This window comes from Malurus melanocephalus, unplaced genomic scaffold, assembly GCF_030028575.1.
Source record: "Malurus melanocephalus ecotype Western Australia unplaced genomic scaffold, MMel_1.1 scaffold_72, whole genome shotgun sequence".
In the NCBI taxonomy this organism is placed as follows: Eukaryota; Metazoa; Chordata; class Aves; order Passeriformes; family Maluridae; genus Malurus; species Malurus melanocephalus.
In genome coordinates this window covers 1,671,262-1,695,903 of record NW_026623304.1, presented here as the reverse complement: position 1 = coordinate 1,695,903, position 24,642 = coordinate 1,671,262, and the positions used below count along the sequence as shown (strand labels likewise).

Below are 24,642 nucleotides of genomic sequence, written 5' to 3'. Positions count from 1 at the left end.
TTGTTTACACCTCAAACAGTTAGCCAACAGGAATGGTTGAGGCATGTAGTGGGTGTCATACTGACTTACCTTTGTTSTTTGGCTTTTGATGGGCTCATTAACATTTGCCCTTTAACAGCATAGCAGGTAGTTACAGAGCATTTGCTTTAGGATTCCTTCACTAGAGGTGACATTTATTTTAAGAATATACTGAAATATCAAATTATGCCCATTGTAATTACAGTAACTTACCATATTTTTTCTCGCTCTTACTATTGTTCTGAAATGGGGAGGTGAATGCAGACATGAGCAGAAAGTCTGCTCTGTGGGAAAACTGAGAACAGGAGTTGTCACCATAGTCAGCCTTCCAAGTTCATTCCTACATTTCTCCTGTGATTGTGATTACCTGGCCACATTTGTGCTTCTTACTCTGGATGCATTATCTGTTCAAGCTAAGGAAATACAAAGTGAATGAAAGGCAGAAGTTACTGCAAGAGGAGCAGTGTCCCACAGCAGTGTAGTCAGAACACTAGGATTTGGATGCAGATAACTTCCAGTATCCTTGTGGGGACACATTCAGGATTGTGATCAAGGCTGGATTTTTATCTTTCTCAAGAGGCTATAAGGTTTGTTGCTGTACAGAGATGATAAGATGATGGGCTGTTGTATCTCTCCAGTTTGAAGGCCTGTGTGCTTTTTTTGCTTCTGAGTTTTTTATTTTTATTTAGTCCACCAGAGAGTCCTCAGCATGCCTTTTGCTGAAATTCCTGGGACCCCTGGTATGCAAAGTCTACATGAATCCTGGTCTTTGCTCTCTGCTTGGACAAAGCTCTCTTCAGCTCAGTTCAGAACACTGCTTGCACTGCATTTCCTGTGGCAAACAGATGCCAGGCAGCAGTCAGCGGTCGCTGGGAGCTGGTTGTATTTTCTGGCTCAAGGCCCGTACATCTTGTTGCTTTTTGGCCTACATCCCATGCAGGCTGCACACTTGCAGTATTTTGATAAAGCTGCCTGGAGAGCTGTGCAGGGCAGGAGGCTGAAGGCATCCTGTTGGGCAAATGTGCCTGACCTTCTGAGAAAAAGGACCTTAAGGTGTTGCTGGTGCACTTCAACAACTCCCTGTTGTGTGTGTACCATGGAGAGTCACTGGTTTGAAAATAATCATGCTACGGGGTTGATTTCTGAATTTTGAATGTTTTTAGGACAGGAAAGCTTTGGGTTCAGATTGCATCTTTCTGAAGTGTACAATTTTAATGTTTAGTCTCAGGGAAAATTTGGAATTTGTTCACTGAGTCTGCTTTGGTTTCTAAGAGACATAACTTTAACCTTGAGAGATTACTGAAACAAAATTATGGAATTCACAGACAATGACTACTACCTAGTCAACTACCTCTGGAGCTAGAAATGCCATATCTGCATAGCTGTGCTTGAATTTCATAGGCTATCTGAAAGCATTTTCTAGCTCCTTACCTCTAGAATCAAGCAGTGTTAGCAAAGCTTTGAAATATGTTTACTTTTGAGCATTTGAGCAGATTTGCTGTTCATTGTGGCTTTGGTCAAATATGGAGGCTGTGATGGTGTTTGCTGAGCTCTCTCAGGTTTRATGCTGTGACCRCTACCCCRGGGAACCTGTTCCAATGCCCAACCACCTTCTGGGTGAAGAATTTTTCCTGATACCCAGCCTAAATCTCCTCTGACACAGCCTTTTCTTCGGGTCCTGTCACTGGWCACTGCAGAGAAGAGATCAGTGCCTGCCCCTCTTCTTCCCCTCATGAGGAAGCTGTAACTGCAATGAGGTCTCCTCTCAATCTCCTCCAGGCTGAACAGACCAGATGACCTCAGCWGCTCCTATAAGGCTTCCCCTTCAAGGGCCTTCACCACCTTCATTGCTCTCCTTTGGACACTCTACAAAGTTCAGTGTCTTACACTGTGCACCCAGAACTGCCCCCAGCCCTGAAGGTGAGGCTGCTCCAGGGCAGAGCAGAGCAGGACAATCCCCTCCCTTTCCCACTGATGATGCTGTACCTGATGCCCCCAGGACAGGGATGTCCCTCCTGGCTCCAGGACACTGCTGGCTCATGCCCAGCTCACCACTGACCAGGACCCCAGGTCCCTTTCCATGGCACTGCCTTCCAGCACCTCACTCCCCATTCTGTCTGTACATCCAGGGCTGTCCCATCCCAGGTGCAGAATCCGGCACTTTCCCCTGTTGATCTTCACATGGTTGGTGATTGCCCAGTCCTCTCATTTGTTGAGACCTCTGCAGGGCCTCCCTGATCTCTGCAGGGCCTCCCTGCCTTCAAGGAAGTCAACAGCTCCTCCCAATTTAGTGTCCTCTGCAAATTTAYTTAGTGTTCCTGAAAGTCCCATGTCCAAGTCATTCATGAGGATGTTGAAGAGCACACAGGTTGTGACTGGGCCCTGTGTAACCCCACTGGTGAGAGGTCACCACTCGGATGTAGAACCACCCCATTCACTCCAACCCTTTGTGCCTAACCCATGAGCCAGCTGCTCACCCATCACATGATGTGTTTATCCAGCTGTGTGCTGGACATTTTGTCCAGGATCTTGTGAGACACAGTATTGAAAGCTTCACTGAAGTCCAAAGGATTCCCTTGATCAACTAGATGGCTTACCTTGTCATAAAAGGAAATTAAGTTGGACAAGCAGGACCAGGATGTGGTTTAAAGGAAGACAATACTCAGCTCTTTGATTCCAAAGAGTCTCAGTCTCATTAAGTCATCTGAATTTGCATAAAACATCAGAACTTCATTGAACTTTAARACTTCATACACTTTAGGATTGCATCAAATTTATAACCTTCATATCTGAGAAGAGCAGAGTGAAGAGGAGGTGTTTCAGTCATCCAATGCCTAAGAATACTAGTATAAGATAAAACTGAATTTGGCAGTGGCAGCTGCACGTATTGTAAGGATGACCACATTTATCATGACTTTATGATTTCAGTATTGCAGTTAATCAAGGGAGGATTTSAGGCTTGGTTCTGAGTGTGGAAGAGAGTTGGTAAATGAATTATTTTTCAAGTATGTGTTGACTCTGCTAAACCTGTAATGATTACAGAGCTACTGATCTTGGTCTCCCAGTGTCAGTAATTTAAGATGATGAGGCATCTTTAATTTGAGAAGAACTTCACAACTATAATATGCCTGTGTGGTTTTAAAATCAGTATTGTAGGTGGTAGGGGAAGTGATGAATCAAGGTGGTTTTTAATGAATAATAATAAAACATTTTTACGTTTTATTACTCTCTGAGGGACACCACTTGTCACCAGTCTTGATTGGGACATTGAGCCCTTGACTAGTCTCTGGATGCAACCACCCAGCCAGTCCTAATCCACCAAAACAGTTCAACCATCAAATCTTTTCTCCGCAATTTGGAGAGAAGGATGTGGTGGGGGACTGTGTCAGGGGCTTTGCAGAACTCCAGACAGATGACATCTATAGTTTTCCCCTTGCCTTTAGCTCTAATGTTATGGAAAAAAATGGCAGCATAATGTTTGGATTATGTTGTTCCACAGACTCTCTAAAATCTTTGTCCACAGTAGTGTAGTTCACATAGTATTCAAACTGTGACTTTGGCACTTGCTTCCTCACACAGAAATTCTGTGCCATGGCCAGTAACGTAATCAGACCCTCATTTGGAGTGCAGGAATAGAAAGTGAGAGAATAATATAAGAAGTGTGAAATGAATGTAACTGAAAAATCTCACCACAGATTTATCCCGCCTTTGAGCCTGAAGTATATCTGGCACTTAGAACTGCAAGGAGATTTATCCCATCCAGATTCATCTCAGAAGTCTTTTACTGCAATAAAATGGTGGTGGAGCTGATGTTGTGTGAGAGCTGGCTGCGTTATGAAATTTTGGAGAACAACACAAGTACAGCATAAACACTTGATTTGTTCACTGAATGACTTGAAGGGATTTGCTGTCTCAGCAGGAATTTCCACCAGATTCAGGTCATTCAGGTGTAATTGCCATTGTCATTACAGATTCAGGTGTAATGTCATTGTCATTACTATTAACTTTGGCAGAGGGCTTACATCTCTGTGTGAGAAGGGAGTGAGTGGAATGTATTTGTTTCAAGAGGTTTCAGTGGCCAAATACCAAGGGTGGGTGACTTTGGYAGGTGGCTCATTCCCTGGTTGTTGGACTGGTTGAATCAGGTTGATTAGCTATCAGGCATGAGTTACAGCTGGCTAATGTTCTCCCTTTCTCAGTCCTTCATGAAGCAGAAGTAATGCTGATGAGTGGATAGATTGACATTAAAGCTTTGTGCTGATAGCTAGTCAAATTGAGACTAGAGTGAGAAAGAAACCAGCATTCCAAATTTTCATGCATTGCTGAGCCATGCCTGCTTTTTTTGCAAAGAAATGTACCTTTTTCTGTTCTGTGAGATATTTGTATTGATATAGACAACTTGTGAGTTGAAAGAGCGCTAGGGTGACAAAGTATGAAGCCTTTCAAAAAGTAACATGGACCTCTTAATTTTGGTGGACAACTCTTAAGAATTCCATTTGTGTATTAAGAAAGTTTTTGAGAGAGGTTTCTYTCCTCTGGAGGAGTACTGTGTTCATACAGCTTTAAATAAAAGATTGTGCTGTGTATGTTTTAAATACCTGGTGGGTTTTTTGAAGATTGCTTTATAGAAATAACTTCATTATCCTTCCAGTGATGACATTTAAGTATAAACTCATAGCTGGTTTCTTCCAAAAGATCTGCATTAAGACTTCATAAATTACTTAACTCAAATGGGTATGAATTGTCCAATTATTTACATGTTCATGTAAAGCTTGAGATATTGAAAGTTTTTCTTTTTCTTTCTTGAGAGCACAAATGAGGTACTMAGAAAAGCTGGATGACCTGTGCTAAGGATCTGTGTCTTTAAACCATGTTGATTCATATGCACAGAGTGCTCCAGACTCATCTGGAACAGCTCCTGTTCTTCAAGAACAGAGAAAGATTAGTCACCACACCACGTCAGGTCTTTAGAATATGTCACTTTTATTTTGGATCTTTGAACCCAGGAACTTCTGACGCCTCACAGGGGGATGAAACATCCCTATGATGCACCCAGTCAGTTAGGAAGAATCTTGGTGGTGGTATTGTGTGGGATGATGTCACTGGGCTGGTCAGCTTGTGCCTCCAGGTGAAAGGTTTTCTTGCACTTTCTTCARCACCCATCATGATGCATGTTTATACTGGTCATAAAACTGACTGGTCTCTATTACAACTGCAGACACGGTTCCTTGCAACTGAACTTTGAGACGACAAAACTCCAAATGCAGYATGTATGGTGTAATATTTCCTTGTAGTTTTCTGTTCTTTGGTGGTTTTGTTATTCTTTCTTGTCCCTTTGATCATCAGTAGCACCTGACGCTATTTTACGTGTACTTAGCTGAGAGTGAAGGTGTATTTTAAATTACAGAGTAGCAGACTTCAGCAGAACCCATGCTTTCAGCACCCAGAGCCTGTAGCTGTGCTGTAACAGCCCACAACATACCTGTTTCAGGCTGAGTCTCATCTTTGTCAAATGCAATTTGAGGTTAAGCTTCAACTGAGAAAAAACTTTAGGAAACCAAAAACCAAATTATTTTTTCTTCAATCAAAACRTCAGTGCTCTCTAGGCTTGTCCTTGGATTTATTGGTGTCATCTTCCAAAGTGAAGCTTTTTATGTATTTACAAAGATGTGCAGATGTGTGTTTGTTTAGTGGTTAGATTTCGCTGGGGACAAAATGCTGCTTTGACAGATGCTACACTACATCAGGCATCTCAGTGTGCAGCAGATCCTGTCCTGTGTTCATGAGCTGGGCTTGTTTAGCYTGAGAAAAGGAGGCCGARGGTTGTTGTTACTGCTCTCTACACATACTTGAAAGGAGGTTGTAGACAGTTGGGTTTTGGTCTCTTCAGTGACTTAGTGCCTCCAGGTCCCAGGTCCTGCTACCTCCTGTTGTGAATCTCTCCTGTAAGATTGCCACAGACATGGTTTTCCCCTTTTAAATCACAGCACTGCYGCTGTTTTGTACCAGCTGAGAGGCACTGCCTGGTGTCCATGTGCTGTGTCCCCAGTTCCCATGGTGCCAACAGCCAGAGACTGCTGCAGGTGATGGGCTGACCGAGTGTTGCTGGAGCCAGCAGTGGTCCAAAGGTGAGATCCTGACTTCAGGCAGAATGCCCATTGACGTCAGCAAAGTCAGGATCTTACTCAGAGCCAGCAGTCCAGAGGCTAAAACTGGGAACCTCTTTCAGCATCTCTCTGATTTCCCTTTATAYTGATACGTGTTTTATTTTTCATTTTATTCTCTTCAAAGCTCAGTAAGAAGCAGCTTTCTGTCCTGTGAAACTTTTCAACACACACAAAGCATTTCAAAGCAACTGTGAATGAAACAAAGCACTAGAAACAGAACTGAAATTAATCTTATAAAAAATCTTAGAGTAAGCCAAATATGAAAGGGTGTTCAGAAATTCTGATTTACTGTCCAGCAAACAGCAGGCACAGCAAGCGGTGGAACTGAGAAACAAACGGATAATTAAAGTCATTGGGAGGCACCAGCATTGTTTCTTAAGAGAAAAACCTKTTAAAGAAGAGCCTGTGAACATGTGCATAGGTATAGTCAGTGTAGTGCACTTGAATTTTCAGAAGGTTTTAATGGGAATGACAGTGGTTTCCAAAGAAGCAAAAATATCTTGTGATTAGAAGGAAAGACTTTTTATGGATTAAGAACTAGAAAGCAATAAAAAGATATAATTGGTTTATCGATGGGRAGGGGTTTCCTGAGAAGTCCCTTGAGGATCTTTGTTGGAATTTGTGCTATTTAACTGCTTCCACAATGGCCTAGAAAATACTGATAATAGAAAATAGTCAAAATGTACTGATAATAGAAAAGTATTCAAGGTRGGAAAAACTGAAAGCTGGCTGTAAGGACTTTCAGAAGGCTTCTAATTTACTCTATATGGGTGAAAAACTGGTGACTTGAATTTCCATCACTATGAGCTATGTCAGCAAACCCCCCACATACCATATAAATGTGTATACTGATGAGCTCCAAATTAAGCAATCATGAAAGTGAATAAAAGATTAGATTTTCATGAGAGGCTACCACTAAATCTGCCTTCAGTGCCACATRCAGTTCTAACTACATTTTAGACAGGACTTAGTAGAAAGTGAAAAGKTGCAAAAAGGATCAAATACATGAGCATGACATCTGTAAAATGAGAAGCTATATGAACTCCACTTTTTTTTATCTGATTAGAGATCACTACTGGAGTAGTATGAAGTCAAGAACGGTATGGGGAAAGTGGTTAAGGAACAGTTACTGGCAAGTTCTCGTAATGCATAACCAAGGGAAAGATTATGTCACCATGCCTAAAATAGAAGTACYTTTTTTTCGATTTTAATCAATGTGTAACAATGTTGTGAAACCCCAGCCATGGGATCTTGCAAAGGCTAAAACCAGAAGTAAACACAAGAGGTAACTGGACATAATCACAAAGGTKAGGTTCAATGTTTGCTCTTAAAATAAGGGCAGACCTCTGAACTTATCTTCTTCTCCCCTAAGCATTTTCAGGGCATGTGTTGATACCAGTTGTCATTAGAAAGGGTGGGAAGRGGTTTGAGAAGAGGTATATAATGGCTTTTACCGTGTGTTTCTCCAGTGGTTTCAAGAAGCAAATTCAATGCAAACTTTTTTAGTCTGTCTGCTGTGATACAGAAAATGTTTATTTCACTTACCTTTCTTTTCTTAATTTTATTCTTGCCCCTGCTTTTTCAATAGACATGTCCTTATATTTCTTTAAATAGTTTTTATCAAGCTGAGTGTTTGATTTATATGTATTTTATAATATCTTTTGTACCTTGTCACCTTCGCTGTTTGTACACTGGTATAGAAKGTCTTCCAGTTACAGATTATCTGAAAGGACTGTTCTGGTCTTTCTTCTTTTCACATTTCAATTTTCACTCTTTTTGCTTCTGTAGATGACCAAACCCCCAATGGAACAATCCARCCAAATGTGCCTATTGCCACAACCAGGCCAGTCAGATGGAATACCTCAAGTCAGCCTCCGATTAACAGACAGTGGTTCATGTGGGAAGGAGATGGACTTAGCAGATGAAATCTCCTTCGTTAACAATGATGTGTTTTACTCCAGGTTAGTGTTCTTTTTTTTTGTCTTTGTGTTTGTCTCTTTGTTTTGTACCTGCACCTCTGGCTCTGGGCATTTTGAACACTTAGACAGGATACTGAGGTGTAAGATAAATTAATGTACCTTTTCCTGTTGAATCCTCACACTCCAAAGCCATCTGTGTGCTTTGGTTTGCCTCTCAAATGTAAAATTTCAAGCATAGTAAGTTAGTATCCTTGGTGAAGGAGTGCAGGGGGACAGGTCTGATCTATGATCAGGCACTAGAAATTGCACTGTGCACAAGATGCAACCAAAATTTTTTACTTTTGAGTAATCTAGTGTATTTGATTTGCYCAGTTTAAGTCTTAACAGATGGCTGCCTTTATTCTTACTCTTAAATCCAAAAAGRAAGGGGCTTTTGAAGGGTTTTCTTTTTCTGGCAAGAATGATGCTACTGATTGTACTACTCTGTTCAGACAAGAATAGAAGAGTATGTGTAGAGTATCTGTAAGAATATCTGTCCGAATTTATCTGTGAGAGTCTATCAAAAACATCTATAAAATATCTATCTAAAAGAGTATTTGGAGTTTTGATTGCTGGCAGATTCTCTGTTAAGTGAACAGGTAATGGGCATCTTGCTTTCTTGTAAAGTCCTTCCCTGAACATCAGACTAAGCCAGAATCTTTTTGTTGTTCTCAGGATATTGAATTGAGTCTGTCATTTTCTCTCCTCTTGTGTCTAGTGCAGCACATGAAGGATTTGGGTTGCTGTGGGAAATTTCAGTGTGCTACTGAAATATGGAATTGTATAATGTCRTGAAACACAACACTGCAGCGTCCCAGCATACCAACCAGGAACACAAAGCAGAGGCAGTGCTGCCAGGCACGTAACTGAGTGACTTCACTGTGTAAGCAGGAGATGCGTGCTATTCTCAGCACCAGTGCAGACAGCACTCAGTTTACAAGACAAGTTAGCAAATTATGCACTAGAGTAGATTTTGATTCATAGGAATGGTGGTGAAGCATAGATGTTGAATTTGGTTTCTAGCCCTTGGCAGGCACACGTGCTCTTTAACCCTTAGCTGTGCCAGCTGTGTGTTTCACTCYCCCCAAGCCTCTCCAAAAATTCCAGCAGCCAGAACACACCAAGTTTGTTTATATGGCTTCATTAATCCAGCTGCTTTTGACTGAGGTGGGTTAGAAGTCAATTATCAGAGCAGGTCAGCTGGSAAAATGGAGAAGGCAATACAGTTCTAGCAGCTAGACAGGGCCAGGCAGGTCAGGCTGGGGCAGCCTCTTGTGTTCATATTCTGGAGCCTGGCAGAGAGTGTGCCCCTGCCTGTACTCCACTGTGTGTTCCAAGGTGTAAAGGGGAATGAAGTGCCTAAATGTTGAAACAAACTGCCAGGTCCATGTGTGGGAAGGTGTGTGTGACTGATGTTCTTCATGAGGGACCCCAAAAAACTGCATTTCTTTCTTTGCATTTGTAGTCCCCAAATGTTGCTGTAGGAATTCATGCTTTCCTGTCAATGTGTAATTGCATAGCAGAGTACTGTTGAAGTATGGGACAATTGGGCCGATGCTGGCACAGGACATTAAGCACCAAATGAAATGTGTTTGTAACTAGGCAGAAACCCARTCACCATGCTTGGGCCTTGGGATGAAAGATGTCTGCATCTCTTAATTTTATCTGGGAAATTAATTAACTGTAGAAATTTATTCTCTTGTAATCCCATTTTATTCAAGAATGCTCTAGTTCTCTGTCCCATTCTGTACTCTTCTGTACATGTTTACCTAATTGGGTTGAACATCTACACTGCTGTTTGTTTCTGGTACATTTTTGACAGTGATCTACTGCTGCTGCTGAAGGAGGAGTAGGTAGTGTTTGCTGTTTTCTTCCCAGCTTCAGGATGGCAGATTGTTGGGCAGGATGGGATGGAGAAAAAGCCCTGGACCAGGGGAAGAGCAGAGAGAGGTCTCTARCAGACCTAATACATTTGGGGGACACCTTTCTATGTGTAACAGGCAGAAACCCCAATTTCTTGGCTTTAATGTAGTGCTCTGATATATCAGGAGTGKTTTTAAACATGCTTTTGGCAGCCTTGTGTTACTCCATGTAATTTAAACCCACAATGAAGTATTACCTGGTGTTATTTCAGTGCAAGGCTATTATTAGGAGTTTTCACCTATTTCAGCAGAAGGGCTCTGGCATCTGACCTAGATTACAAAGTGCTTTGCAAACACACTGCTATTCTTGTTGGGGGGTTTTGTGTCACAAGGTACCAACAGTTCTAAAATAAATGTTAGCATTAATTATATGTAATTACCAGATAAGTTTTAGTGAAATTACTGTATCTGCTATGATACGATCTTCGTTAGCAAAGACTAAAGGTTGTTCTTGGCAGTGATAATCATTTGCTGTTTCATGAAAACGCCTGTGGTTTGTTCCCTTTCCATGCTCAGATGCCATGATATGGGTGGATTAGAAGGGGATGAAGGGCTACACAGAACAGTAGATGCAAAATTCCACCTTCAGCAGCTTCACAAGTGTAACAGTGAAGAAACAACCACACACACTAAGCCCCTAAGGCCCCCTCCAGCAAGGATTACAATCTTTAATAAATTCTCAGTCAGTTTCATTTGACAATAGAGCCTTCAGGGAGAAACAGAGAGATTTCTGGTTGATTAGTAATTTTTAATGCTATTTAATATGTGTCTTCATACAGTTGTCCTTAAAATGAAGGTCTATGTATTAAGTAGCAACCACAGTGGTGACTATGTCTTCTAGAATGACTTACCATTTCCTTTAAATRTTGAAAGTCATGCCTCCTTATAGGTATGATATTCCTCATTGCAGGAATTTTGAAGGTGTTACTGTTATTTGGAATATGCAATATATCAGTTGCAGTCAAAACATTGCAGAGCATAAAATCTGCATTGCCTTCTGTTCACAACAGTTATCTTAAGAAAATGTTATGTGTAAAGTTGTTATGTTCTTTTTCTCTGAGCAAAATAGGTGGATTAACTCTATGTACCTGCAGTCCCCACTAGCAYGTAATGTATGTGTTATTTTGAGAATTGCCTCATTATTATAGCTGTATGCCAAGGGCAAACTCCTAATAATGCAGTAGCAGAAAAGCATACCTGTAATGCACTTCACAAGTAAATCGAAAACTGTGGAGAAACAGGAAGGAAGAAAGGTGGGACGGAGCAGGAGAGGAGAAACTGGTTTTCTGAAAAAAGGGATGAAAGTCTTTAGCAATATGGAGCCTGTTACGTACTTCTGTGAGTCTCCTTTTTGCAAGAGTTTATGTGCAGAACYTCAGAGTGGGGCAAGCAAACCTCTGGACTCTGGGAACCACACACSCACTTTGTCTTTACCTGGTTGACAGCCACAAGATTCACACTGCACTCAGGAGCTGGGGGAGGCAACAGCTTTGGGACTGGAGAGTGGGTTGGAGGGCATGGGCCTCCCTGGGGTCTCACCAGACCTTCAGTAACAGGGGACTAGAGCAGGCTTGCAGCTCTGTGAAGCAGAGTCCCTCTTTGGATCCCTCTTTGTCTCTCTGTCTAGAAGGAATAAGTCTGCTCAAAGCTGTGGTTCATACATCACTACAGTTAAGAACTGGTGTGATTTTGGATGTGTTTACAGGTACTAAAACTTCAAATAACTGCTTCAAATAATAGATTCAAATGGCGTTTACTTCAGGGTTAGATGTATTAAGTTTTAAGTGGATACAAAGGTAGGAGGGCCTCTTGCAAGCAATGCTCTCAGCCTTTTGTGCTAAAATGCATATACAAGCAAAGGAAAGAGAGCCTTCAGGAAGGAGGGAAAATGCTTCCKGCAGTCAAAATGTGAGGCAGGGGATGTGGATGATGAGCATAAATGTCTTTCCTGGTACTGACTTAGAGGTGCATKCTTCCTGCAGACTTCAGTTGACATTATGCTGGATCTTTTGCCCAGGAAAGGGCACTGAAGTATTCTTTGCTTTCATATATGTCTATTCAAGCATTTGCTAGAACTGCATCTCTTTGCACTCCTGGGACTGTTGTGAAAAGGGATCCCTCAGTGGGAGAGCATCCTGCTGTTTGTGGTGTGGTTAGGCTCTGTGCATGGAAATAGCAATGAAAGGAGTGCAGTATCCTTGGTAGTAGTGGTTGGCTGCTGGGGAATGGGTGCATGTATGGCAGCCAGACTTCACGATAAACATTGTGCAGTTCCTGAGAGCCACAGCTTAGAGCAGTTGTTCAGTAAGCCARCCTTCTGTATTTTGTAGCCATGTCTTTGTGTGCCAGAGATCACAAATTCCTGTTTGTGACAGCCATCGCAGCTGCAATGAGATTTGCCGGCACAGATACCCTGTGCTGGCTTTCTAACACGTGCATGTTCTCAAAGAGAAGGTTTGTTTACATCAACCTTTTGTTCACAAAGATCTTTATATCTGACCTGTGTCCTGAAAATAAAGGGATCACATGCCTAGTAGTGTGGTAGCATCCCTAAAATAAAGGGTTGGTTAATGTATCCTGCTGTGCCCTCTTCTTAATGACACTGTGTATTTTCACTGCTAGTTGTTGAGGTATGAAAACATACATGTATTTGTACACTGAGAAGTTTGTGCTTACTATAAACACTTTCCCTGTTTGTTGGCTTTCCTTTTAGCAGCTGTGGTTTAAAACTGAGGCAAGCCAAAACTTATCATTATTCTCTGGCATGTGATAAGAACTGGCCTGTTGTTGCCAGAACAAATCAAACAGGGGGSCTAGTGTTGWTTGCTTAGCTGACTATTTTTGTTTAGGTTTGGGTTTTTTTTGTTTTTGAAGTCTGTCATGCCAGTACATTCAGTTCCCATCAAAAGTAATAATTTGCCTTACCACTGAGGAGCCTTGCTGCCAGGTTTACATAAGGGATTGCAGCCAGATAGCAGGCAGGGCTGCCCTCCAACAGTCGTGGRTTCGTCAAGAAAACCATTCAGGAAAGGGGTAAAGGTCTGGAATGTTGGTGGGGAGGTGGTAAGCAAAGTTGCCTTTTGCATCATTCAGTGTGCAGCAGCCTCTGCCAGGCTCTGTTCTGAGACCTCAGCAAGGGCTTTTTATGTRAAGTGTTGTTGCTTTTTGCCACTTTCTCTCTTTAGGTTGTGTTGAGTTACTTTTTCCAAGCTGACTCATTTAACTTTGCAAGTACATTTGTCTCCACCCTCCTATGCAATCAATTCCCTTCTTTCTTGCATTGTGGGATGCTGGCAGCAGGAACTGCCTTACATAATGAGTTATTAAGAAAAGCGTTTAGTTTTCTGAAAACACAGCCGCAAAGACGTGATTTCTRTGTCTCTCCAAGGCAGGTGACTGTGAATGGCAAATCAGGGTGTGGTCTGAGCTCTTCCTGGGTTCTTCTCCCCTGTCAATAGCCCAGATGTAATGGCTGYTACAGAAGCATGTAATTATGTAGATTTTTTCCATGCAAGTCACCTGGGTGGATTTCAGTGTACTTTTCCAAGCATTTGCCCTTTCTCTTCCACCCTGCACAGGTTACTCCTTTAAATTAGTCTTTGTCCATTACCCTATTCTAACTTTCCTTTATAATTCTAGCCATTTTATCTCTCTTTGCAAGATTTACATGGTGACAAATTATGGCTTGTGGGATGGAGAACATTTTGAATCTGATGCCCTGACCTGTGCCACAGAAGTGGAGGTTCATCTTGGAAACAAAAAGGATCATATATGAAACAAAAATCTGGTGACTATTAGAGGTAGAAGGCATGTATGCACTTTATTGTCATAATGTGCATATGGAAACAAAAGTTCTTCTTTCGGTCCATAAGCCAAGTTTATTAGTTTTTTAATAAGTATATTAGCTTTTCCTGTTTCCTGGGACAGCATCCAGCAGCCTTAGAAATCAGAAAGGATTACAGTCAATTCACAGTAATTTGGTAACAAAGCTGGAAAAAAAAATACTCCCTTTCTGTACCTCAGACATTGCTCTTTCAGCTAGAAGGATTCTTCATTTTGTTATCTGCTTTTGCTGGGAGGAGGAAGTCCCTACATCTCATGAAGCTGATGTMTTTCTGATGCCAACTGGGTCAGATAATAGATATGCTGAGGAAATAAAGTACAAACATCTGTATGATTTTTAAGTAATTTTTGAACAAAAGGATCAGTGACCTCTTACTGGAGAACACACAGTGAATAATMAGGAGTTTAAGCCAACCTTGGAAACTTTGTGCTTTTAATATTTGTGTTTATATAAACCAAGGCACCCATAGTTAACCGATGTTTCAAGCAAGTAGGGAAGAAGCAGGGCCTCTGCACTGTGACTTGACTTATTTTTACTTCMATGAGTGCACAGTTCCCTCTCTGTRACTTCCTTAGCCTGTCTGTTGAAGTGCCTGGTGCATTGTTCAGATGGGAAGGTTCAGCACWGAGCGCTCGGTTTCCGGTAGCTTTGCAGAGCAAGCAGTTTTSTACCACCTGAGGCTGGGAGGTATTYCTTCCCCTGTGGCTCTCCAGAGGGGACCTGGGCCTGTGTCCTGCAGGCAGTCCCCACAGGAAGATCAGTGGGCAGAGGTCACTGGGTTCTCAGTCAGCCTTGTTTGCTGCTGCAGTTTCCCGGTTCAGCTGGGAGAACTGTGCATTTGGACGTTGTGTTCAGCACGTTGCAGCGCAGGCTGCTGCGTTCAGCTGTGACTTCCCATGACACACGTGTATTTTTAATCAAAGTGGTCAGCTGGCTGTCTAATAAGAAGAGGCTGAGCTTGGCAGGGCAGAGTTGTCACTCACTGCTCCTGTYGCTGTGCTTGCATCAGTTTGGCTCCGAGCTGTTTCAGTGTTATAAAATCCTTCTCTGTCATGGTCAGTGGCCGTGAGAGATTTCCTCTCGTTTTATCTRTTGTGAGCAGTGTGATCCCAAGCTGACTGCTTATCTACAAAATTACACTTTCTCACATTGGCTCAGTGCCTTCCTCCCGGCCAGAGAGGGTTGCAGGTAGGAAGTGTGAAGATAGTTCTGTKCCTGTACCCAAGCTTTTCTTTTCATTATGCACCTGCTGAAATAATGTGTTTGTGCTAGGGATGCTTGCAAAGAGAGGCCACTATGTAGTTGCAAAGAAAAACTGAAAGCTGCTGGGATGTTAATGACTTACAGTCATCAAGGCTTTGACAGGACTGTAGAACAAAAGATGCCACCACCAATTCCTCAGGTCCTTTCACAGTCTCTAAGCTCTGCGCATTCAGAAAGTCTGAGTCACATAGGGAGGGATTAATATTTAATAAAATAACATTTTTATTCTACATTATGGTTAGGAACGATCCAGCCACTATAAAATGATTACTCTCTTGGGAGCACTACTAACACTACACCATACTTTATAAAATTTATAGATGTTTCCTTCAAGAAAACCTACATTGAAACTTCAGAAAGTGTCAGATTGGAAAAACAGAAATCAAGTGACCACTGTTCTAACAGGGCTGCTGAGCATCACAGAAAAAAAGTTACCTCTAAAATCTTGTTTGCTTTTGCTGGATTTATGCCCCTTGAGTTGAAAAAATTGGTTTTTTCCCAAGTCTCTGAAAGGTGGTTGGGAAGTTGAAAATTTACCAACGTTTCTTGTGTTGTTCTGAATGTTCCTGATAATGAAATGTACGCTGAACTTCTGTTTTCCTGCAGTATCCACTTGTGCCACTCCTGACAGGAGTGGCGTGCAGCAGGACAGGAGTGTGTTTGCACAGCCTGGACACGTACAGAGCAGCTGGGCTCAAAGCTGATGCTGGGCACAGCAGTGAGCTGTGCTGATTAAGCCCAGCATCGCTCTATGTGGCTGTGCATAAACAACCATTTGTTGTTTCATGCTGTACACACAGCTGGGTGCAGGAGGAAGCCCTAGGGCTGACCTGAGAGGGCTGTGTTCTGCTCAAATGCAGTCAGGTTTTCATGGATCTGGTCAGACTGGCCTTTTAGCAGGACCTCCCTTGCTTCTGTGGCAGATGCAGCTCTAGGCAGAGGGCTGGAGTTACTCTCACCCAGCTCATTCATAGTGCTCTCCAGCCAGAGTCCARCTCTCCTGCCGAGTCATCTCTCCCRGGAGCCAGGCTGGCCACTGGGGCACTGGTGCAAAGGGAGGCTCCTTTCAGTCACGTCATCAGCAGAAGAAGAGGAGCTATTTCTAGAGGGTTTTTCTGGAGGGTGACTCTGCCAGACTGCCTCCCTTGCCAACATTGACAGCAGTTTATCTTCCAGCACAGTAAAAAGCCGCRTGCAGCAAACGTGAATGGTGTGGCCTGATCCTCTGCTTCCTCAGCCCTTTCCCATATCCTTGTTTTTCGTAAGGCTTAGGGTGAACTGCAGGCATGTCACTTAAAAGTGCTTTAGGAAGCAGGGAGCATGAAGGGTGCAGAGGCGTGGACTTCAAAGGATAGAATTTTGTAGAGGATTAAAAGGATGTTTTTGGAATATGGGAAATTGTGAAAACAGTGTCTTTGGTAGGTAATATAAATCACAGAGGGAGTACCAGGGAMTCATTTCAATTTTTTTTAAACCTTTTTGCTAACAAATGAATGCTTTTTCATCATTTTCGATGACAGACATTTTCATTGGTCTGAAATAGCTAGATTTTTTTAAGACCTTTTGTGCAGACATTTTTATAGGAATAACAATTTCATGTTTTAAAGAAATAGCAATTTAGAGGAGTGGAAGAAATTTCACTGGACACTAAAATTTAGTAATTCTGTTATATTAGCAGAGCTTTGGAGAAAAGAACTTGTACCAGACTGGACTCCTGCTTGTTTGCTTGCTCTCCCATGTTCTGGCACTTGAACTAACTGGTGCAAATGAAGAACCTAGTGACCTTGTCACTCAGCATGCTTTTTACCCCGTTCCCACAGTAGATTAGCTGGCACAACCATTCACTACTTGTTGCTTTCCCAGGAAACCCTTCAGGAACCTACTCCCAATCCTCYCCTTCTCCAGGATGGAGGCCAAGAAGTAATTTCTGGGCTATCCCATGGTTGGAGAGTCCTTTGGAGCAAGTTAAGGCAGCTGACAAGCGGGTGTGGCAGTCTTGCGAAGGACACTGCTGTTTAATGAACAGCAGCAACAGCAGCTAATCCAGGTCTCCTGGGAGCGTGGGGTGTCCCTCACAATGGGAAATGAACTTTTGTGTTTATCTGCTGGTTGAGATCAGGAGTGCTGAGATCCTGAAGCTCTGAGAAACTTTCAAGTTTGGTCCATAATTTTTTCTTGTCCATCCCTGCAAGTTTAAAAAACAGTTCTGGAATATGTTTCCTCTGTAAAAGATTTTTAGCTAGCTTTGTTTAAAAGGTAATTTGGCCTCTAAGTTGCCAGAAAGAACAGAAAATCTACAGTGCAGAAACTAATATATTCTCCACAGATATGCCAACAAGCCTTTGCCAGTGYGAAAAAAAAAGGGATTAAATGAGGTCAGGTGAGAGCAACCTGCTTCTCTTTTCTACAAGAAGAGTATCACTTATGAAAATAAGTAAGAAAATTSTGCAAATTCCATCTAGGGAATTTACCTAAGACTTGGTGATCCTAAACAGAGGCAACTCTAATTTGTAAGAACATTAAAAGTTCACCATCATTTTTGATGAATTGCATCAGTAGTTAATTACTTTTACAATTTAAAAATCTCCAATTTCTAGGCATAATTTGCTTATCTTTGACTTCCAGCCATTGAGTCTTGGTSAATTTGTGAGTACTAGGTCAAGTATTAATGTTTCCTACATGCATAGACAATTTTCTTTGAAAAGCACTAAATGTGTGGGTTTAGTTTTTGTGTGCCTTTCATGGGTTGTTTCTTAGCACTCTTCAGTTTTTCACAACTTGTTTTGGAATGGATATTCCTGAACTGATCAAAGTCTTTTGTAKCAACCCACCCAGTAGGAAATCCAGACATAATACAACTTTTCSGTGTAGTATCCATGTTGATGCCTCCGTGGATGATGATAATTTCTTCAGCCACACAGACACTCAGGGCTTTTAAACATGATGTTGTATCCCYCATCTTGCACATAGTTCCCAGATTTGACTCTTAGGTGGTTGTACTGAAAGTTTTAATTCTAGCTTGCACACAACAGACAAAAATAACCACCAGTATAATTTTACATTTACTTACAAATCACTGAAACAGGGCTGAGTAACAGCTTTGTGAAGTCACCATTACTGCTTTTAAACCTTTCTGAGAATTCCCTGTTCACTAAATTATGTTTTTGACACATTAGTTGCTATTTCTTCCTGTTTGTGCCCTTTTGGAGGAGGCATATTTAATTGTCTGTCTGCTTTGTTTGGACATGAAGGATTAGTTTCCAAGTACAGTTTCTATTTACGTGTGACTTGCTTATTTCGTATGTGCACACAAGTCTTCTGGCCTGTGGGGGATTTTCCAKGGTATTTATCATTTATAATGGGAGATGTTCATATGCATAGATACGTTAAAGAGGAAAATGCATGTACTAATATATGTATGTGTACATAAGTAATGGCATTTTTAATTTTGTATTGTTGGTATTTTGAAAAGTACATTATTTAATTTTCAGTTTGGTGATACATTTCCTTTGCGTTTCTGGTTTCTGCCAGAGGGAAAATATCGCATAATTTAGTAAACATTGTGCGGATAAATTGATGGTATTGAGCAGCATCCTAAAAACGCTTAGATTTTGTCAGAGCAGGCAAGATTGCCCTTTTTTTTTAAGAGTATCTGATTTGTGCATGACTGTGCAGTGAAGCAAGCGATAACTGCTTTTCAGGAGGGAGACACAACCACATCCTTATAAAATSCATTATTTAGATCACATATCTTGTATCCTCTGGTGCTGCTCACAGATCCTCTCCTTGCTTTTTATGCTGAGAAAATTACTTGGTGTGCAGCTAAGTATAAAAGGAAAGAAAGAGGAGAAAGCATTTCTATAATGATGATTGACAGGAAACTTCCTTTCCAAATGTGCAGTTAYTCTTTAAACTTCGATGGAGAAAAGTGATTATTCATATTTAGTTCCAGCTGGTGTTGGTTTTTTTTTTCCCTTTTGTTGAAACTCAGTAAGAAATTTGCAAATCAAGTGGTTTGAACCCAGGTGTTGCCTTGGTGTAGGTGCTGAAGTGTGGCAGTATGTATTAATATTTCAAGGGGCTTTATCATTTTTATTGTTATTTGCTGTCTATTTTTCTGAAGTATTTACAATACACTAGGGAGCACAGAGTCAGKGGAGAGGATGCTGTGCCTGTCCTCAGAGATGGTTTTGCCTCATCTTCTGTTCATGTGGTTGGTGGTGTCATAAAGGGCCTCTGTGGTGCATTGTTGCTGCCAACAGATGAGTTTGGCCTTTCTGAGAAATAGGAATGCAAGAGCTATAAGAAACTTGAAAAGAGGTTTTGTCTTCCATGTTTAACATGGGAGAACAAATTCTACAAGTACAAGYGAATCTGAACCAAAATGTTGTATAATCCTAGGTTTCATGTGTGATAGCCCAGCTTGAGTTATGCAAGTTAAAAAAGGCAGAAGAGGGCAGGGGGAGGGTAGGAATTCCTGCCTCTGTCAAGTAGAAAGTTGGTTTTAGCATAAACATCTGTGTGAAGGAAGTGGAATTGTTTGGAGATAAGACTGCAGTTTTGTAGCAGATTTTGTCTGCCTCTTTTGTTCCACAAATAAATCACTTGTGGTCCATACCCACGAACAGGGGAGGTGAAGAATTAAGAKTTGTGTTATTGTTGAGCAGTTGAGAGATTCAAAAGGACCGTTGAGACAATGTGAACTGAATGCCGGTGACATGCATTGTGTACTACTGCTCTTACCAATGGTTGGCCACAATCCCTGAAAGTAGTTTCTAAAATTTCAGTCTCTTTGATATTTCTCTGAGTTAAAATCTTCCATTGCAGTATCTTCAGCTCTTGAAATAGTTAAAACTTTGGCAAACCAGCAGTGCTAGCAACAACTAACTTGTATTTTTTTTTACTTTGATTGCCTTTATTTCAACAGTTGTTGAAGTTGCATGCCAGTGGGTGCAGGGAAACATGAGCTCCTGTACCTCTTCTTAGTTGTGATGGTTTTGACAATGTTAAAAGAGTATGCAAAGGAGAAAACTGGTAACCAGTGAGAGGTGACTCACCAGTGAGTGACTGCAAAAGAAGAAAATAGAAACAAAAGGTAGATCTGAAGCTGTTGATAGAATGGGGAGCCCACATCTTTATTCTTGGCATCTGGTTGATATTAGCACGATGCCACAAACTAACCTTCTTCACTGATGCTAATCCATAAATTAATCTTTCTGGTTATTACAGCAYCTCTTTTTGTTAGTGAATTCTTTGTCAAGAAGCTTAGTCTTTTTAAGCTTATTTATACAAGCAAGTCCCATGGGAGTTATGACAGAATAGCTAGTGTATAAATTCATAGTACAGCAGCTATCTGAGTTATTCCACTTCTGTTTATTCAGCAAGCTGCTCTGGAGAACCCTGACTCCTTGCCCATGTAGATGGGTCCTTAGTTAAATGTGGAAAATTAATTTTTTTTAATGGCATCCTGATGGTAACACTCAGTTTACAGAAGTGTAATAAACTATGAATAATTGTGTGTGTATAAAAAAAGACTGGCCAGGAAAAGGCAATTTGATTTATTGTCGAATTGTGAAACKGTACTAGGTGCTTTTGTTTTATACTGAAGTAGTTTTATGTGTCAAGTAAAATCTTTCTGTCACAGTTTTAGTTGCTTATGAGCACATTTAATTTTCAGGAAGTTATCGAGATACTCACTTAATTGCCACATTTAAGAGCAGCCCAGATCATGATGGCAGAGTGCTTTATCAGCATTGCTGACTTTCCTAAAAGGGGCCCTGTCTATGCCTGGCTTGACTGTCACAGCAGAACCRGCTTGTGCTGAGGCAATGGGCAGAAGCATTACTAATGCACTTCTTCCACTCAGCCAGCTGACAGGAGCARATATTAAACAGTGCAGGGTACTGGAGCGAAGCCACTTCTCATTGACCCCCATGTCTCTTACTCAGTGCCACTGCTTGCTGAGGCTGCAGCTGCCCACTGCTCTTGATTTCCACAGAAATCGCCCCAGCCTCCAGCTGAGAAAGGTCAGGATCCRTTGGGCATTGCTGTGAAATGTCTGATATATTCTGCTTAACCTTTGAGTGTCAGCCACCTCTCCAGAAAGCTGGTGTGGCTCATGTTCTCTTTGCATGACCTACACCTCTATGGAAGTCTTAAACATACAGGTAATAAGGTTCTGTCACAGCTTTTTCTCAAGCAAGCACTAGCCCTCACTAGGGTTGAACGGGGTGGTRCTTTTACTATTGACTTGAATTTTTGAAGATTGACATGTGCAATTATGTTTGTACCACCTGAAGTGTTGAAAGGATCCWTTCTCTTATGCCCCTTTATCAGATTAGGATCGTCCTCTTCCCCATCACACAAAGTGTGCGATGTGATAACATTGTTCACAGGGAGGGCAGCAATGGAAGTGTTTCTTCTCAGTATTGCCGGGAATGGAAATCAACTCCTTAGGCGTTCTGGGCAGAGGAGGTGMGAAGGTGGAAAATAAAACCTTGGGTGTGCTCCTTCAGTAGCCATTAAATGCTTCAGTGCATGACCTTRGTGATTTTGTGCTGTTCATTTGCCAAGGCTGCTTTGTCCAGACACATCACTACAGCTCTTTCTGCCCCAAACTTTTGCCCAATAAAATACTGTGATTTRTTGTTTCAGAGCAATATTTGGCCAGCAGCCACAGATGTAGAAGCAGGAGTTCTTGAAGATGGCCCACTGGGAGCATGAGTTCGGCTCCGTTCAAGTATTAAGGGATGAGTTTGCAGTGGGTTGGAATTGGGTGGCCAAATACAGCACAGACCTTTTCAAGCTGCGGTAGTACTCTGCAACTCGAAGGGACCGAGTTCAAAGATTATGCCAGCCCTACCAGACACCAATCCATGGTGAAAGTGTGTGAGTCCTGAACCAGAGCAGCCAGCGAAGGTATCGTGGAGCTTTGCGGGGGTCCGGGTGCATCCCCTCTGCGCACCCCAGGGAGGGAGCTCGGGAGAGACTACATTGCACCCTGGGCTTGTTTAGGAAGAACGGTGATGGATGATTGGTACTGAAAGGGATACAGAAGACCTTGTGGGGGTCTTTCTGTCGAAAGGTGTCTTGTAGCCATTAGCCCCCAGCTTGTGGCATCTCTCGCAGGCCCAGACCCAAGCGGACACCAGAAGCCGCTTTTGGTTAACCTGTGCCTGCCGAGCCCGGTGGAGCGGGCAGGCAGCGGGACAGGAGCCGGGGCGGGTGCCGCAGCCGGGGGGCCGGGCCGGGGCTCTGGGAGCTGGGGCGGGCCGTCGGCAGCCGCCAACCCCGGCCCGGCGGTCCCTTGGCTCCTCCCCGGGGCCGGGCGCTCCCCGCGGCGAGGCGCTGGCGGCGCTGCGGGCGCGGCGAGAGGCGCGGCGGRCGAGCGAGCGAGCGGCGGCCCCATGGCCAGCATGGCGTGCGAGGTGATGCCCCTGCAGAGGTACGTGTCCAGCCGGGGCAGCCCCCGCCCAGCGCGGGGCTTCTGCCGGGCTGCCCGGCACGGGGGAGCCGGGACTGCGGCCCCGCCTGGGAGCGGATACCCGCCCGGGAGAGGGATACCTGCCCCCGGCGCCGGGGCAGCAACAAGTCGGGCTGTTAGCGGCTCTCCGGGGTGGGGATCTCTGGCTTCCTCGTGCGGGGAGGGGTGCTCGATGTGGCGCCCCGAAAGGCACGCAGCGCTCTCGGTACGGGGCGGGAGTGGCTCTGAGGTGTACCGGGATCCCGGCGGCCGCGGGACTCGGGCGGCTCCCCATGCCTGGGCACACCTGAGCTCTCGCCGCCTGCCCCAGCGGGGCTGTTCTGCGCTGCGGGAGCGCGGCCGGGCTGTCCCTGCGCGCAGCCCCGCTCCGGCTGGCAGCTCACACGGCCAGCGTGCCGCAGCACGGGCCAGAGGCTGCATTTTYGGAGGAAAAAGGGATGGGTGTTTCCAGGGTGCCGACGCACACCTCCCTTCAGCACCAGCTGTGAGCAAGTACCTGTGCTCCCACCACGCTACGGCAGGGACAGCTGCAGTCAGGCTTCTGAAATGGCAGGGCACAGACCCACTGCGGGGAGGAGTGTACACAGCCCTTTCACTGGGTCATCAAATTATTATTTTTTTTTCGTTTTACTACTCATTCAGTTCTCAAAATTAAGCGCTCTATACCTCCCCAATGGTATTTGAATAGCCTGAATATTAATCTTTCTGTAATTAAGAAACAGTAAATAAAAAATTTACTATGCCATTTCAGCAGTGTGGTGGTGCTGTTTCAGCAGAAGCTGCAGAGTTGCTGCTTACTTGARCACAATAAAATAGTAACTGAAATTKCYRCCCAAATTGTTACCGTCTTGGTAAAATGCAGGGTCCTCTGTAGGCAGATGTGGAGGAAATCTCTTTGGCACTAATGCAGTCGTGGAGTTCCATATTGAKGACTGCAGAGAAATAGAAATATGGTTTGAATGTCTTAAAGAAGTGGTCACAGTGCATCATTTCTATTTGAAGGATCAGTCTCACATAATATTTTTAACCTTTCTGTGTTCCCAAGGATCTGACTGTCCTAGCAGCAGTCAGAACAAGTGATTGTTATTGTGCTCTTGACACTTCACCCCAGGGGAAGATAGGTTTCAAACGCTGGCTCTAATTAGAATCTTTGTTGTTGCAAGGACTAACTCTTGATCAGTTAGAGATGCAGTGAGCACTTCAAAAGTGAAGAGTTTTCTTCAAACTCCATTAAACCTTAAGCATGGTACAGAATTGTTTTGAGTTTTTCAGATAAAATAATTCACAAAAATCTTGCTCCTTTTCCATCTCCTTGATGTATTTTTAGTCTGTGTATACTGTACTTTTTAGCACCTAGTTTGCTTTGGCACAGATTGCCAGATCCCTTTGAGGTGGCATTCTCCAGGTTGCGCCTTTATTTTCCTGCTCTTCCCTGTGTAGTGTTGTCTCCTCCCTTAGGGCAGAGTTTTGCTGGCTTTGAGCATTTTCTGTCAGCTTCAGGAAAGGTGATACCTCTGGTATTTATTAGTACCAGGGTGGATAGGCACCTGTGGGGTGAGCAGGCTGATGTTGCTGTTCCAGCTGAGGGCATTGACAAATTGCAGAGCATGGCTCCTGTTGCTGGGTTTAGATCGGAGTAGGGGCACCCTTCAGGTGCTGTGATTTAGTTCACTTGCCAAGCTGAAAGAGTGTATCTTTCCATCTCAAGAAAGGGAATCAGCTGCCTGCAGTAATCACACTTGGTTCCCTTCCTGGGTGAGTGAACTCCCTTCTGGCTCCTGCCAATGTCCTGCAGGATCCCTGCTCTCTTTGAGGYCACAAGGCTGGCCATGCTGTGCCTACCATGGAAACCCTCCTATGCTRAGGCAATACAAATGTGTAGCTGGTATGTAAAACCTGGGGGAGGGAGAAGGGCTCTCTGTCTACAAAGCTGTGTGTAAGCTGCAAGTCTGTCTTGCTGAAAATCATGTAATGTGCTTGCATAGAG

General features: G+C 43.2%; 1 protein-coding gene across 1 annotated transcript in view; it reads left to right on the top strand.

Annotated features, from left to right (window-relative positions):
- The window catches only part of FAM13A (family with sequence similarity 13 member A), a 121,878-nt gene that overhangs the window by 39,407 nt on the left and 57,829 nt on the right, over window positions 1-24,642 (top strand). The window contains exon 6 of the mRNA XM_057366845.1: window positions 7,974-8,146. Coding sequence (XP_057222828.1) covers window positions 7,974-8,146 — 173 coding nt within the window. The remainder of the gene's footprint in view (window positions 1-7,973; window positions 8,147-24,642) is intronic.